The sequence below is a fragment of the Anolis sagrei genome, chromosome 6, assembly GCF_037176765.1.
Source record: "Anolis sagrei isolate rAnoSag1 chromosome 6, rAnoSag1.mat, whole genome shotgun sequence".
Taxonomy (NCBI): domain Eukaryota; kingdom Metazoa; phylum Chordata; class Lepidosauria; order Squamata; family Dactyloidae; genus Anolis; species Anolis sagrei.
In genome coordinates this window covers 13,070,143-13,088,385 of record NC_090026.1, presented here as the reverse complement: position 1 = coordinate 13,088,385, position 18,243 = coordinate 13,070,143, and the positions used below count along the sequence as shown (strand labels likewise).

Below are 18,243 nucleotides of genomic sequence, written 5' to 3'. Positions count from 1 at the left end.
GAGAAATATCAGTTTCTGTCATTGTCTTAACTACAATTTTGGAATATTTTAGAGATTTTTTTTTGAATACTCCTGTGTTTTCATACCCTTGGTTATTTTGTTTGTCTCTTTTCTTTGGATGCTCAAATTTTATGCTACTGTAATGCTAGATTCTAGTTCGAAGGAAAATTTGACACTTTGAATCCCATTTGGGAGGAAATTGTAGGTTATATGTGAAATGAGGAAGACAGAAAGGAGACTGAAGGAAAATTTGGTAACTTTGTGCCCCATTTGGGTGGAAAGTAGGATATAAGTCAAATGAATTTAAAAAAAAACCCTTTCATAGATACACCAATTTTGGTGCTCATTCTCACTCTTACATCATCATCTTGCTTGCCAGTGTCTTGTACATGTGCCTCCTTTTATGTGCTTGCTGTTTAAATTTGCTAAAGCAAATCCTTCTTTTTCTTTTAGCTTCCTGATTTCTGTGCATTTTGCTATTTTAAAAAAGACATCCTTACTGACTGACATTTTGGGTGCTTTAAAAGCAATAGTGTAACCCGTTTGGTCATATTTTTGGTGAATTCTTTCATCTTGAACCTATCCAAGTGCCCCATGAGATAACAAATGGGCTCCAAAGTATGGGAACCTTGTTGAACCCTGTGTAGAAATGACTCATGTCTACAGTTTCGTGTTTGTTTGAGACTATATATATATATATATATATATACACACACACGCACACACAGAGTGTATATATATATATAGAGAGAGAGAGAGAGAGCACACATTAGTATTGTCTAGTGGTTTGAGAATTGGACTATGATTCCGGTAAAGGTAAAGGTTTTCCCCTGACATTAAGTCCAGTCATGTCCAACTCTGGGGTGTGGTGCTCATCTCCATTTCTAAGCCGAAGAGCAAGGCGTTGTCTGTAGACACCTCCAAGGTCATGTGGCCGGCATGACTGCATGTATCTAAGGGTATATCTGCACAAGACATGGGCAAACTTTCAAACTTGGGCTTCCACATTCTAGCACTCCCTGCTAGGAGGACTGGCTGCCTGGTGATGGAAGGAAAGAGGAAGGAAAGAGAGAAGGATGGAAGGAGAAAGAGAGAGGGAAGGGAAGTAAGGAGGAAAGAAAGAGAGAAGGATGGAAGAAAGACAAAAGGGAGGGAAGGACGAAAGGGTGGAAAAGAAGGAAGGATGAAAGGGAGGAAGGGAAGGATGGAAGGAGAAAGAGGGAGAGAGGGAAGGAGGGAGGAAAGAGGGAAGGAAGGATGAAACAGTGAAAGGGAAGGAAGGAAAGCAGGAAGAGAGAAAGGAAAAAGAGAAGGAAGGGGTGAAGAGGAGAATGGAAGGAAGGAAGGGAAGGATAAAGGAAAGATAGAAGGAAAGAATGACAAAAAGGAAGGAAGGAAGGAAGGAGAGGAAGGGAGGAAAGAGGGAAGGAAGAAGAACAAAATGGTGGGAGGGAAGGATGGAAGGAAAAAGAGGGAGGGAGGGGAGGGAGGTAAGGAGGAAGGAAAGAGTGAACGAAGGAAAGATGGAAGGAGAAAGAGGGAGAGAGGGAAGGAGGGAGGAAAGAGGGAAGGAAGGATGAAGCGGTGAAAGGGAAGGAAGGAAAGAAGGAAGAGAGAAAGGAAAAAGAGAAGGAAGGGATGAAGAGAAGAATGGAAGGAAGGAAGGGAAGGATAAAGGAGAGATAGAAGTAAAGAATGACAAAAGGGAAGGAAGGAGAAAGAGGAAGGGAGGAAAGAGGGAAGGAAGTAGAACAAAATGATGGAAGGGAAGGATGGAAGAAAAAAAGGGAGGGAAGGGAGGGAGGGAAGGAGGAAGGAAAGAATGAACAAAGGAAAGATGGAAGCAGAGAAGGACGGAGGGGTGGAAGGGAAGGATGGATGGATGGATGGAAGGAGGGATAGGATGGGATGGGATGGTGAGAGAGAGGAGGACCTGAGAAAAGAGCCCAAGGGGCCGCATCCATCCCCTGGGCCTGGGTTTACCCACACGTGATCTGCACTGTACAATGAATGCAGTTTGACATCACGGGCTTAATGCTACGGAATAATGGAAATTATAGTTTGATGAGGTACTATTTGGCAGTGAAAGTTAAAGACCTTGTCTGACTACAACTACCATGATCCTATAGAAGTTAAAGTGGTGTCAGTCTGCATTAATTTTACATTATAGATGCATCCATGGAAAGCTACTGGGTGACCTTAGGCAAGCCATGCTCTCTCAGCTTCAGAGGAAAGCAAAGTCAAACTCTTTCTGAACTATTTGTGCCAAGAAAACCCTTGTGATAGGCAAACAACAACAGTGTTTTTGCTTTGTTTCTCCAGGATCCTAATATTCCCTCATGCGATTATCAGAGGCTGTTGATTTCCCTGCACTAGGCCTCATCCAACGGTTATCTTCTCCTGCCAGGACTTTTGAAACACCACCAAGAAGAGCCTGTGGAGTAATTCTCAATCCGTTGACAGGGACAGCACTATCTTAAGGAATCTGTTTTTACTGTTCTTGCATGGGACACTGTGATACACAGCCTCCGCCTTTTGAGATAAGAAGCCTTTCATTGTTTTCTGCAACAGGATTGTAAGGAGTATTTGCAACGAAAATTCACCCATCTTTTTTGGCATGTCCCTCTGCAAACACAGTGGATTGTGACCTTACTTTCACCAGGTACCCGGTAGCCTTTTTGCGCGCTTTGGGGGAAAAAAAATCTTTGCGCTCAGAAGCAATTACCTCTATGCATTTTGCTGTGCCAAAAATATTTTTGACCTAACAAGCAGGACTTTCCACCAGGGTTTTTGCCTCTTTGGGGTAAACATCAAGGACAGAAATTTAGTATAGATCAATTATAACCGCCTTTTTGCTTGGATCTGTAGGCTGCCTTTGGGAAGAGAAAAAAAAACCTTACCTCTGCTGCCTGATAAATGGGAATCTTTGGACTAATCACCCGTGAAAAATTTGCCTACAAAATCATGAGTGTTCACCATCTCACCAGCTCTGGTCATGCTTTTGGAAAATATACCTGATAATCATTGCTGTCTAGACACCACAGTGTATTAGTTGATTCGTCAATCAGTGCTAAGACATGAGTCTTTCTCTCAAGGGAGTACTTGGTAACAGGGTTGGCATCTTTGCCCATTTGAAAGCTCTTCTTCCTCTTACTACTTAGCGCTCCAGCCAGCGGCGGGTTAGAGTTATCAGGGCAGGCATACTCTTTCTGCCCCATCTGTTCCTGCTGCCGAGATGGCTTCGGTCCGGTTCATGGTTACTCCCACCAAAATTGATGATATTCCAGGCCTGTCTGACACCAGCCCGGATCTCAGCTCTCGCTCCAGCTCCCGTGTCCGCTTCAGTTCCAGAGAAAGTGTCCCTGAAACAAGCCGCAGCGAAGGTGCCAGTGACTTCTCTAGAGCGACCACATCACTGGCCACTGAAGCAGCCGAGCCAGCAAACGAAAAGGCAAACAGTCCTCGCACGGATGCGGCTGAAGGTATGTTGTATTGGGTGCAAGAGATAACATTGTTAGTGGAGAATGGCAATTTATCAGTGGCTTGGAAAGTAGAAGTTCAAAAAGGGGTACTTACATTGCGCTCTTCCAACAAAAAACAACAGAAGCGAAAGCATTTATTACAGCACGAGCTATTGGGGACTGTGGGATTTGGCTTGTTTCTTTACATATGTGCACACTTACTCATGCTGGCATCCTGAATTGAGAGGAAGTGATCTTGCTTTTGTTGCTTCAAAGACAAGATTTAAATTACAAGAGGCTGGATTCAAGTTACAAGTAAAGAGGCTCTGTCTAAACATTAATAACTTGTTTACTGTAAGAACTGTATGGAAGTAGACTGTCTCAAAGAGCAGTTGACTCTCCTTGGATGTCTTTAAACAAGAGTTGATGGTCACCTCCTTGGTGTGATTTAGTTGTGTAGTCCTGCACAATAGGGGGTTGAACTATTTATTTATTTATGACATTTATATGCCAGCCTTCTCACCCCGAAGGGGCCTCAGAACGGCTTACAAGATATATATACATAGAATATATTATATTATTACCATAGCACAATGTTAGTATTCTATATTATTATATTTTACTATATCATTATACTGTAAGATTATTAGTAATATTACATGTAATATAAAATATATAATTATAATATCATATTATTAGTATTATATTATATTACATTATAGTATTATCAATATTATATGTATTTATATCATATTATATTATTAGCACAGTGCAGGAGACAAGGTGGAGCTGTCTTCCTGGCCCCTGTCTTCACTTTGTGGCTCTTGTGGTCTTTTCCAACTCCATAATTCTGTGATCCTGTGATTGCAGACTTGCTGTGTATGCTCATGTACCAGTTGACCTCATGTGTAAGTCTAGGACAAGTTTTGGGGGCAAAATTAAGAATTTTGATACTGTTAGGGAAAATTACCCTAAAATATGCAGCATCCAAGACATAAACAAGATACAAAAGTTGAGCATTCTGCTAATTAGCGAGCAAAACATGTGGTGCCATGTGATGTGGCTGTAAAAAATTCAGAGCTTTGGAGGCAAACATACAGAGTCCAATCTTAAAAAATCACAAAAGGTTTATTTACAGTAATAAGAAATAACTGCATTCCTTAATAATCAAGAACTGGGTCTGAGCTACTCTAACACCCATCTCTTCTAAGGTTTCAAGAGGGAAAAACTCAGTAACTACATCTCTCCTGACACACAAGTAGAGAGAGATCTCAAAGCACACAACACATACTCGCCATACTAAAAGTGTAAGAAGGCAAAAATCAGATTTTAAAAGGCTGCAGTAGAAAAGCATCCATTTTAAACAACCAAATCAGAATGAGAGCAGAAACAGAGAGGAGAGAAGAAATTAGATATGTTCCAACTGTCATACAGGAGACATGGGGGAAGGAAAACCCTCAGACTATTGTAATACCGACTAACTTCTCCTCATTGAGGACGAGGCTTGGGCAGTGTAGGGTTGAATTCCAACAGATATGACCTGTGGAAAAGTCAAGAGTAATTCCATGGAGAAGAGAAAGCACCTCAGTTTTCCCAGGCCACCATCACCATTTCCATACCCAGACATTCAATAAAACCAGATACAGTGTCACAGTTGAGAAAATAGAGGAGGTTGGGGTTTCTTTTAGGTTCTTCTAGAATGGACTAAGCTCTTGCCATTTGCTGCTCTACTCAGAGAAGGAGATTACGACTTGATAAGAGCTAAGGTTCACATTGACAGGTAGATAAGCCGACCCAGGTTTTGGGGGTCTAGACTTATAAATGAGTATGTACAGTAAGCCCATTTTGGTTGGAATGTATAGGGCTATTGATTCACCCTTGCACTCCATCCAAAACCTTGTTGCGCAAGTGGGCTTATTAACAAAAGACTGTCCTCATAAATGTACACCAGAGTAACTTATTAGCAGCAGCATGACCAAGCATCAATAGCCCAAAGTGATAAAAAGAACAACAACAAAAAACACATACCAATGTTATCTTTTCCACAGGAGGCTTTTTTTATACTAAAACAATATGGTTACACTATTTACAAGAACTACATTTCCATAACACAAATAAGTTAATATATATAATTGAGATATTGACAAGCTGGAATGTGTCCAGAGGAGGGCAACTAAAATGATCAAGGGTCTGGAGAACAAGCCCTATGAAGAGTGGTTTAAAGAGCTGGAAGTTAGGACACGGAACAGTGGCTTCCAACTACAAGAAAGGAGATTCAATCTGAACATGAGAAAGAATTTTCTGACTGTGAGAGCCGTTCAGCAGTGGTACTCTCTGCCCAGGATTGTGATGGAGGCTCTTTATTTGGAAACTTTTAAACAGAGGCTGGATGGCCATCTGTTAGGGGTGCTTTGAATGCAATATTCCTGCTTCTTGGCAGGGGGTTGGACTGGATGGCCCATGAAGTCTCTTCCAACTCTAGGAATTCTATTATTCTAGTAGCTTTACATGCAGCAGCCTTCACACTGGAGCTTTCTCACACGAGGCTTCTCTCACACAGAGGTTTACCTCACACTCCTCAGGAAAACTCTAGCTTTGGCCCACAGACTCTAACAGGCTTCAACCTACTATTTCAGTGCTTGACTCACACTTTTGTAATAAAAAATACCCAGTTAATTTTTAATATTTATGACAAACCTTCCCACCACCTGGCAGCCATCACATCCTGAGAGAGACCCTAATTGGCTTTTGCATACTAATGGAGAATTAAGGGAGATGGAGGTGGTTTTGGCAGAGGTGTAAATATCTGGATGCTTTGAGCCTCCAGGGGAAGGTGGGTGAGTGCCATTTGAGAACGCAGCCTCATTTCTCTCCCTGGGACAAAGATGAGATCAGCTGCTTCTCCAAGTCCTGGACTACGTTCTTCCTCTCATCCTTCCCCACTTGTATGCAACAGCTGCCTGTTGCATCCAAGTGGGATGCTGAACTATGCACACACACAGGATATCAGCCAATCTCTGTATATATTTGGAGCAGGAATCATAGCCAAACAGGTCAAAGGGAAATTAAATGTAGAAAATAGTGATTAGCATTGCTCTATTCTCGAACTTTTATTGGAACTACAGATATTCTAATGCATTGTACATAAAAGCAGATATTTTGGATAATACTCTGTGCTCCCAATGAAATACATGCTGTAGAAAGTGTGCCACGGGGCTCTCTTATTTCTAGTCACAGAAGAGGACTTTAAGGTGTGTAGTCTTTGAACAATTCACAGCCTAGAAGTTTTGGGGAAGTTTTCTTCTTGCTTGTGCTGAGGAGACGTTGAAAGTTTTTTTCTTGTTGCTTGGGAAATAGGAAGTTGTGTTATGGGGGACAGAAGCTTTGAATTAGGTCTGTGTCGGGTCAGTCATGCATTTTGTACCACTTTCAGATGTTCTCAGAAATTGCTGGATTTTTCTGACATAGCTTTTTGAATTATCATGACTGTCTTGTGTCCTCCTTTTAGGCGAAGGGCTTGACTAATGGATTTCAAGCTACCACAGAGAGAACAAGTTACACCTTTTAAATGTATTGATTTCAAATTCTAGGTGCATCTCTCATCTTCTTTGGCCCCCTCTACACCGCCATACAAAATCCAGATTATCTGCTTTGAACTAGATTACATGGCAGTGTGGGCTCATATAATTTAGTTCAAAGCAGATACCATATATACTTCAGTATAAGCCAACCCGAATATAAGCTGAGACACCTATTTTACCACAAAAAACTGGAAAAACATATTGACTCGAGTATAAGCCGAGGACTGGAAATGCAGCAGTTACTGGTCAATCTCAAAATAAAAATAGATACCAATAAAATTACATTAATTAAGGCATCAGTAGGTTAAATGTTTTTGAATATTGACGTAAAACTAATTTAAGATAAGACTGTCTAACTGATTAAACCATTATTCTAACCTTCTTCAATGTAAATGTGCTTACGTATCCTTCCAATAATAATAAAGAGAGTAAAATAATAAATGTAATAAAAAAAATAATAGAATAAAATAATGGAAATGAAATAATAACAGTAATAATAGAGTAAAATAATAAATATAATAACAATAATAAATAGAGTAAATAAATGTAATAATAATAATAAATAGAATAAAATAATAAATGTAATAAAATAATATAGTAAAATAATTTAAATGTAATAATAATAATAAATAGAGTAAAATATTAAATATAACAACAACAACAACAACAACAACAACAACAATGACAGAATAAAATAATAAATAACTTCGACTTGAGTATAAGCCAAGGGGGGCTTTTTCAGCCTTAAAAAAAGGCTGAAAAACTTGCCTTATACTTGAGTATATATGGTAATTTGAATTATCTACTTTGATAATTATACGGCAGTGTAGAAGGGGCCTCTGTTTCTAAAACATAGGCAGAGGTGGTGGGGTGGGCTTTTTTGTGTGCTATGGTATATTTTTTAGGGTTATTGACATTGCTGATTAGTCCAGTTTTTTTCCCCCTTCGTTCCAAGAAATGCTGAGCAAGACTGATGGGAAATGACTTGAGAGAATTTCAGTTCCCTGAATCTTGTTGATTCCCTTTTCTAATGCTTTTTAAAAGCATTGCAGAACATCTAAGGTCAGGCTGAGCTTTGCTCAATCACCATTGACTCAAAGCCGCATCATCTATTGTAAGGCTTATGAAAGGCAACATTGAATCTTCAACAGTTTTTTAAAATGTCAGTCAAACTGCAGACCACTAAGCATCTTGTGATAGTTACTTTGTACGCATTTGCTTTTTTTTTTTTTTTTTTTTTTGCTTTTTGACAGACACCCAAGGAAGCACACTGAGTGATGACTTGCATCCATATGCATCCTTGGATTGTGTTGTTTGTGGGACAGTGCAAACAGGTCTTAAAAAAAATTATAGATATAAAAAAACCAATGTTGTCAAAGGCTTTCATGGCCAGAATCACTGGGTTGCTGTGAGTTTTCTGGGCTGTATGGCCATTTCCAGAAGCATTCTCTCCTGACGTTTCACCCACATCTATGGCAGGCATCCTCAGAAGATGTGAGGTCTGTTGGAAATTAGGCAAGTGAGGTGCATATATCTGTGGATTGTCCAGGGTGGGAGAAAGAACTCTTGTCTGTTTGAGTCAAGTATGAATGTTGCAATTGGCTACCTTGATTAGCAATGAATGGCCTTGCAGCTTCAAAGCCTGGCTGATTCCTGCCTGGGGAAATCCTTTGTTGGGAGGTGCTAGCTGGCCCTGATAGTTTCCTCTCTGGAATTCCCCTGTTTTTTGAATGTTGCACTTTGCTTACTATCCCGATTTTAGAGGTTTTTAAAATACTGGTAGCCAACTCTTGTTTATTTTCATGGTTTCCTCCTTTCTGTTGAAATTCTCCACATGCTTGTGGATTTCAATGGCTTCTCTGTGTAGTCTGACATGGTGGTTGTTAGAGTGGTCCAGCATTTCTGTGTTTTCCAATAATATGCTGTGTCCAGGTTGGTTCATCAGGTGCTCTGTTATGACTGACTTCTCTGGTTGAGTTAGTCTGCAGTGCCTTTTATGTTCATTTATTCGTGTTTGGGCAATGCTGTGTTTGGTGGTCCCTATGTAGACTTGTCCACAACTGTTGTACTAGATAGTGAAGCAGTGCTTTGCTTTACTGTGAATGTAAGTGGAGATGAGAGGGCAATTAAAAGGCTGTTTCTGAAGTCCCATGAACTCTTGGGTAAGCTTACAAAAAGGAGAAGACTGGAAAGCTTGGAGTAAACAACGTTGCTAGGAAAAAGAAAGAGGGGCCGACCAAGGGCAAGATGGCCAAGGGCAACACTGTATTATTATTATTTTTACTGACACAAAAACACAGCATGTCACAGCAAATGGGATCTATATGCTGGATTTCGTATCACAGAATCACAAGTCAAACACTTCCAAGCATCTTCCAATACATACTGTGTGATGTATTTTCGAATGATGTGCGCAGATCCAAATAAGGTAGCCTTATGCAGTTGACAGATCATGATTTTGTCAATATTTATTGTTTCCAAATGCCGCCTGAGAGCTTTTGGCATGGCGCCCAGTGTACCAATGACCACTGGGACCACCTGTACTGGTTTATGCCAGAGTCTTTGCAGTTCGATTTTGAGGTCCTGATAACAGCTGAGTTTTTCGTGTTGTTTTTCCTCAATGTGACTGTCACCTAGTATGGTGACATCAATAAGCCAAACCTTTTTCTTTTCCGCAATTGTGACTTCTGGTGTATTGTGTTCCAAAATTTTTTCAGTCTGGATTCGAAAGTCCCACAGTATTTTTGCGTGTTCATTTTCCACTACCTTTGCAGGTTTATGATCCCACCAATTCTTTACTGCTGGCAAGTGGTACTTGTGACATAAGTTCCAGTGAATCATTTGGGCCACAGAATTGTGCCTTTGTTTGTAGTCCACCTGTGCAATTTTCTTGCAACAGCTGAGGATATGATCCATGGTTTCATCGGCTTCCTTGCACAGTCTGCATTTTGGGTCATCAGCTGATTTTTCAATCCTGGCCTTAATTGCATTTGTCTTGATGGCTTGCTCCTGGGCTGCAACAATCAGGCCATCTGTCTCCTTCAGGGTTCCATTCGTGAGCCATAACCAGGTTTTCTCCTTATCAACTTTTCCTTCAAATTTGTCAAGGAACTGCCCATGCAATGCTTTGTTGTGCCAGCTGTCAGCTCTGGTTTGTAGTGCAGTTTTCTTGTACTGGTTCTTTGTCTGCTGTGCTTTGAGAAGTTTCCAATTATTGACTTCAATTAAAGCAGGTTCTTGGCTTTCCTTGACATATTCTGCCAGGGTGTGTTTTTCTTCTTCAACTGCTTGTTTTACTTGTAAAAGTCCTCTCCCACCAGACTTTCTAGGCAGATAAAGCTGGTCAACATCACTGCGAGGATGTAGTGAATTATGAATGGTCATGAGTTTTCTTGTTTTTCTGTCCAAATTATCCAGTTCTTCCTGCATCAGTTTATGATGCCAGCAGTGTATCTTATGATACACTGCTGGCATCATAAATATTATTATTATTATTATTATTATTATTATTATTATTATCTGAAAGAGTGTCACGGATGACAATAGAGCCAGTGATGCTTAGTCTCCAGTGGGCCTTCTATATTAACTATACCCAATGATTAGTAGTTGTTCTGTTCTAATGAAGCTTATCTCCCTCTTTCCTTTGCCCAGACAGGCTGCATGATAGAAATACTGACAAAGGACAGGAATTTGACCGCAGCACTTTCACTGAAATTCCAGCCAACAATAGCTGACCACCATGGTTGCAGTCCTACATACAAATCTGCCAGATATCTCCTGAAGTCTCATAGGATTTGTCTTTAATGTACATGTGAACGTACAGGTATATCAGTGGTTCTTAACCTGTGGGTCCCCAGATGTTTTGGCTTACAACTCCCAGAAATCCCAGCCAGTTTAGCAGCTGTTAGGATTTCTGGGAGTTGAAGGCCAAAACATCTGGGGTCCCACAGGTTGAGAACCACTGAGTTATATGTTTTGTTAGACTATCATCCATAGCTGAGTGAATTAGGCAGCTGTTCTAAGCTAGGCCAAAGGAACAGCACTAAATCAATGTAGGATTCTATTATGATGTACCATACACTTGGTATTCTTCATACCATTTGTGTAATGCTAGCATTAGGAACAGGACATGTCTTAATATAAAATTAGTGAGCTGTCACAGATTGTACAAGAACAACTAAATAAAATTAAGCTCCATTATTTGTTCATTTGAGTCATCTAATATCTTTTGCGAGCCTTGTAACTGGTGAGCCTGTTGCTGTTCCTCTTCCTTTTTTTCTGTGTAATAGACCGTAATGACATAATGGCATAAGAATAGCCATGCTGAATCAGATCAACTACTCAACCAGTCCTACATGCTCTCTACAGAATTGCCAACTAGATACCTACAAGGAAAATATATGTGGACATACCTTCTATTGGGATAATGGATTATGACCTGTTAGGATCATAACCTATTAGGAATTATGACCTGTTAGGATCATAACTTAGTGGGTAGTAGAGTTATGGAAGTGTTCCTATAGTTTATTGGGTAATGTATTGGGCATGTAGATATCTTGTTTCTATTTGATGCTTTCAGAAAATAACATGTTTGTTTACTCATAACTTCATGCATTTAAAGATACAGGCACAGTTCTTGTCAGGTTAAACTTTAAAACATTTCAGTTTTAACTTATTGTCTTTACAGTCTCTTCAAAAACTATATTGCTCTATACCAGTGGTTCTCAACCTGTGTGTCCCCAGGTGTTTTGGCCTACAACTCCCAGAAATCCCAGCCAGTTTACAGCTGTTAGGATTTCTGTGAGTTGAAGGCCAAAACAACTAGCGACCCACAGGTTGAGAACTACTGCTCTATACAGTTCTATTTCATAAGAGTCTACTTTCAAAGAATTCAAGCATCAACAGGTTTTCTAACTTCCTACACTAACATCTGACTGAAAAACAGACTTCTCTACTCAATCTGACTCAAGGTTCAACTGTCATCCTGTTGAAAACTGCATTCTAAACAGTCACATGATCTGCAGCCCCTCCCACTGCCTCAAGTATATAGAACTAAGGAAACTACAAATCAAATAAGACATACACTTCATACTATCTCCAGCACCTTCCTGCTCTATTCCCTATTAACTGTTGTTTAGAGGCATCCTGTGTGTGTATGTGTGTGTGTATATATATGTGTGTGTGTGTTTGTGTGTATGTATGTATGTGTGTGTGTGTGTGTATATATATATATATATATATATATATATATATATATGAAGCCTCTAATACTGGAGGTTATGGAGCTGTCATTACTATCATCTCACAACCTGGCTTTTCATGAATTAGGCTAAACATGAATTAGCTGAAACCATTTGAGTTGGTTGGTGTACAGTATCTTGGGTTAGTGAATATTATGACTTAATGACAAGCTGTGTGAAGAAGTACTGCTGTTTTCTACCCTAAACCCTTTGTCATTTAGCGTCATTGAATGATCCTAGGTTTTAGTGCTGTGCAAGGGGTAAATCTTATATACTTTCTAAAATTCTGCTTAATTTTATGTCTCCCTTATCTGGTACCTTTCCATTTGCCCCAAATAGTTTAACCTTTCTTCATATGGGAGTTGCTCCCAGACTCTTGATCATGCCAGTCCCTTTTAAATACCTTTTCAGGTTATGTCCTCTAATTTTAGGAGTGTTGTGTAATTGCTGCTGTTGTGGCTTCTTCGGCAAACTTTGCAGCAGTTGCTCTTCCTCTTTGTTCCTATATGAAATACCATATTTATGTCGTTGGTTGCCTGTGAATATATGTGCCCATGAATTTCATAGGCTTTTCTTAGGCAAAGAATACAGAGTGGTTTTCAAGTACTTTATGTAGCCTGTAACACTTACTTTTCTTTTTGGCAGTATCCCATATATTGGAGCCCCCGGGTTGAGAAACGGTAGTCTAATCTTTCAGCTGTAAGAAATAGTATGTTACCTTCTTCTGCTAGATGTTGTATCTAAGCAACATTTTCTTCCATTTGCTCTATTTTCCCCAAGTACACACCTACACAAATTCCCATTTCTATACATTGCCTTACACCAGTCATTTACATGCCTTGCAGATAATATTGAAGTTATGCCCACACTGTAAACCCAGGCCATTTGATAAGAATCGTGTTTCCCATTCACTGTTCGATTTTTCACCTGTAATTTTTTGTCACCGTCCTCTAGTAGTTGAACAACTTGTTTTTGTCATCCCAGCCCCTTTACAGTTGTTTGATAAAGCCTGCAAGCCTGTCTACCTACCTCATCACAATTTTCTATCTCCAGATACACAGATATCAAGAAAAATAAACTCTGCAGCCGGCCACCCTTCCAATGCCTCAGGGACTCTGTGTCCCAACTGCCTCATCTGGTTTATCTCCTGGGAGATGATGTCTTCCTATTTCAGTGATAAACTGAGCTGTATTGCTTTGTTCTTGTACGAAAAATATAGGTGACCAGTGAGGTTATGGTTTTTCAAGACAGAAATGAGCATGGGGACAGAAGGAAGCCAGTTTCTATGGAAGCAGGAGAATATGTGCCACGGTTCTTTGCCTACCCCTTTGCATATCTCAGTTCAAAAACGTCAGACCACATTGACACTTTCAGGTTGATGCTGTTGTTTATTTCCTATATAAATAGCTCCAGAGATGTCCTTACATGTGCAGATTTTGCTTGGCTGTACACCCACAGCAAGGGGACGCCATACAAAAAGCAAAGATATTTGGTTTGCAGAACTTGAAGGCATCTGTTTCCAGCAAATTCAGGTTTGCAAACATGTATATAAAGCTCATTAGCTGCTTTATATTTACTTCCCTATACATGTGAACAAAAATGCATATTCTCAGTTATTTGTAAAGCTGTTCCACACTGACATTATAGTGGTGTGCATTATTCACTGTCTTTGTGCTTCCATATAGTTGGCCCTCTGTATTCATGGGCTCTCCATCCATATATTTAACCCACCACAGCTCAAAAATATCCAGAAATTCACTGACCAAACCATTGCTTCTTGAAACCCATTGGTATCACTCCCCACATCCAAAACACCCTGATCCTGGAACACAATCACAGGCAGAGCTCCAACACTCTGGACACATTGTAGCCTGTCAACAATAGTGATATTGTTGCTATCCCTATTGTGCTTCCACATAGGAAACATTAGTTTCCTCAGCAGAGAGAGATCTTGGGAATCAATGGTGAGGCCCATTATTGGGGAGGCACATGCCCCAATGTGCTTCACAGAAGTGCGGGTAACATGCTTTAATATTATGAAAGCTGAAAACCTCAGGATTCTACTTAATTTCTTGGCTCACGTATTAAATGGCCTGAGCAAGACCACATAGACAGTAGCATCTGGTCTACTGCATTTCCTCTGTTTCTTTGTTTATTTCAGATAGCAATCTGATTTTATTCCCCCACCTCTTTTTTTTTTTGTTTACCCTTTTGATCTTGGAACAAGAAGCTCTTTTGCTGTCCTTGCCTACGCTCAGTTCACATCCCTGAGAGGCGAAAAGCTTCTCTTTTGTTTCTCAGATGTGTCCTTCAGCCTCCAGTTCCTGTCATGAGTTTGTGGGGTGTACAAGACTCCTTAGCGGTGCCTGTTGTACAAATGTTGTGGGTAGATTTGCTCTTCCTGTGCATTGCATCTAGAAAAATACGCAAATTCTAATCCAGACAAGAGGTTTAACTAGCTGTCGGGAAAGATGGATGCTTCATCCTTTACTAGCGTTTTTTAATACTATGAATTGTTATTGTGAGTTTTCCAGGCTATATGGCAATGTTCCAGAAACATTCTCGTCTATCGTTTTGCCTACATCTTAGTTGTGTTTTAGCAGTATACCTGTTTGTGCTTGTATTTGTATTCATTTTTCAAAATCATCTATATAAATAAAAATGTAATGTTTGTTTGTGGGATTAACATAACTCAAAAACCACTGGCTGAATTGACACCGAATTTGGACACAATACACCTATCAGGCCAATGAGTGACAATCTATATATATAAATTTGTTAGGGGCATCCATCGAGGAAACAAAACTCAAAAACCCCCCAACGAAACTTAACCAAAATTCCCATGCCCATAACACAACCCACAAGGTACAAACATATCTACTCAAAATGAAAAACAACACAACAACACACTCACAAAACGGCAAAACAACAAAACTCAAAAAAACCCAACGAAGCTTAACCAAAATCCCCGTGCCCATAACACAACCCACAAGGTACAAACATATCTACTCAAAATGAAAAACAACACAACAACACACTCACAAAACGGCAAAACAACAAAACTCAAAAATCCCCCAACGAAACTTAACCAAAATTCCCATGCCCATAACACAACCCACAAGGTACAAACATATCTACTCAAAATGAAAAACAACACATCAACACACTCACAAAACGGCAAAAGAACAAAACTCAAAAAAACCCCAACGAAACTTAACTAAAATCCCCGTGCCCATAACACAACCCACAAGGTACAAACATATCTACTCAAAATGAAAAACAACACAACAACACACTCACAAAACGGCAAAACAACTGAGCATGCGCATTGGCGCCCAGCCGCAAGTTCCCTGGCGCGCTCACATGGCCTTCCGGCCAACGTTCCCTCTGCGGAAACCATGCCCACTCCAAGCCCCGCCGCGCCGCTTTCCGCACACACACACCCCGCCGCCACACACACACACGCAACCCCACGCTCCATCACTCCCCCCACCGCCGCACACACACGCAACCCCACTCCCCCCGCCGCCGCACACACACATGCAACCCCACTTCCCCCACCGCCGCACACACACACGCAACCCCACGCTCCATCACTCCCCCCGCTGCCGCACACACACACGCAACCCCACGTTCCATCACTCCCCCCGCCGCCGCACACACACACGCAACCCCACGCTCCATCACTCCCCCCGCTGCCGCACACACACACGCAACCCCACGTTCCATCACTCCCCTGCCCCAATCTTACCTCCTTTTACTTCATGCCACCTCCAAACCCCACCCCGCCCCTTCCCGCCCTGTCAAAATCTAGGAAAGACAGGAAGGAAGGAAAGAAGGAAGAAAGAGAAAGGGAGGTAAAGAAAAAGGGGGAAGGAAGGAAAGTTAGAGGAAGAAGAAAAGGAAAGAAAAGGAAAGATGGAAGGAAAGAAAAGAGAGACAGCAGAAGAGAAAGAAAAAGGGGAAAGGAAGGAAAGAGATAGAGAAAGAAGAGGAGAAGGAAAGATGGGAAGGAAGGAAGGAAGGAAGGAAGGAAGGAGGGAAAGAAGGAGAGAAAGAGGGAAGATTGGCCACAGCAACACGTGGCGGGTAAAGGTTGTTATTTCTATGATTATTATGATGCTATTCTTCCTATGAGACCCTTTTAGAGGGAATGATGGGAGAGGTGTCAGGTCCCGGAGCCAATGCATTGCATTATTATTGTTATGATGGTGGTGAAATAAAAGGAAATAAAAAGTGAAAGAAGGAAACAAACAGGGAGGGAAGAAAGGCAAAGGAAGAAAGGGGGAGGGAATGAAGGAAAGAGAGAAGGATGAAACCAAGTAGTGAAAGAAGGAAAGAAAGAAAGAGGTAGAGAAGGAAGAAAGGAGAGAAAGGGGGAGGAAAAGGGGGAAGGAATAGGTAGGGACCTCTCTTTCATAATAGTCCAGATATCTACCTCAACTTTGATAAGTTTTACTATAGGCCACAGCAACGCGTGGCAGGGCACAGCTAGTCACTCATAAAAAAACTGAAAAACACAGCAGAAGAGACTTAAAAAGCAACCCCACCCAAAAAACAAAAAAAATAATACAACGCATGCGCAAAACCACATATATACAAAAATACACATATAAACAAATAGATAGATAGATAGATAGATAGATAGACAGACAGACAGATAGATACATACACATACACACACACACACACACACACATATACATACACACAAAACATATATACACAGACTGGGCCACAGCAACGCATGGCAGGGGATGGCTAGTATTTTATAAAAAGGAAGAAGTCAGGGCAGCCCCTTTGAAGACTAGCTAGCTTTGATGTGAGTCTTGTTGAGTTGCCTTTTTGACAGAACGGATGAAAGTCAGTTTCCAGTTTCAACAAATTCTGCATCTGAAAACATACCAAGAGGCTCTTCTCAAAGATTTACAGCCTGATATGCAGATAAATCCAAAAGGCAATGGGGAGAGAAGCTTGCATATCAACATTCCTGCTTTAAAGTAGAGATATATTAATGTGATAGGTTTTCAGTTTCGGCAATTGGAGCAATCAAAGAAAATGTTTACAAACCTCCGACCACTCTATCAGAAAATTGGCTCTTGTCACAGTGGAATTTTTAAAAGTATTTTATTTTGTTGAGAAGCAAATTCTATTTATAATTAGCTTGGGAACTTGGTGATGCTCGGGCTATTTGAAAAAGGCATGGCTTGTTTTGGGGTGTAAGGTAATGTGCATTGCAAATCATATCTTCCGTGGTCCATCTTTCCCCAAACCATTTATGGTCATGGGGGAACTCTGTGCCAAGTTTGGTCCACATCCGTCATCTGTGGGGGGTGCAGTGGTCTCAGGAAGTGAGTGAAGGTACTGCAAGTCCCTTCACCCATGGCAAGTTGGTCCAGATCCATCGTTAGTTGGGTTCACAGTGCTCTCTGGATGTAGGTCAACTACAACTCCTGTAAATCATGGTGAATTCTCCCCAAACCTCTTGTTCAGTTGGTGATCAAGGAAAGGGTAGGGAAAAGTTAAGGGAGAGGCAGTGGGCTGGGTTGTGCAAATTCCACAGCAATGGAAAGAATAAGGAACCCTGAGATGTCCATTCTGGAGGAAAAACAGAACATCTAGGATGAAATGTTGGGGGGTTGGACTGGATGGCCCATGAGGTGTCTTCCATCTCTTTGATTCTATGATTCTATGAAATTGTCCCCGAATGAAAGCATTCCTTGGGTGGCGGGCAGTATGGTGTTTGAGGAGGACAATAGCAGGGGTTGGGCTGCATGTTCATGGGGCCCGCTATAAACTGCAATGTCCTTTTGAGGAAGGGTGTCCTTTTGAGGGAGGGTGGCTCTTCAGCCCTATGAGTTAAAGTTGTTTATGGAGGCAGGAGGCTGTTTGTGTATAGATAGATAGATAGATAGATAGATAGATAGACAGATAGACAGATAGATAGATAGATAGACAGTA

The 18,243-nt window shown here is 40.9% G+C and overlaps 1 protein-coding gene across 2 annotated transcripts in view; it reads left to right on the top strand.

The window, feature by feature from the left end:
* SLC12A6 (solute carrier family 12 member 6) overlaps positions 1-18,243 on the top strand; it is an 82,464-nt gene that overhangs the window by 1,916 nt on the left and 62,305 nt on the right. For both annotated transcript variants that reach the window (XM_067469795.1, XM_067469794.1), the window contains exon 2: positions 2,323-3,482. In XM_067469795.1, coding sequence (XP_067325896.1) covers positions 3,236-3,482 — 247 coding nt within the window. In that variant the 5' untranslated portion in view covers positions 2,323-3,235. The remainder of the gene's footprint in view (positions 1-2,322; positions 3,483-18,243) is intronic.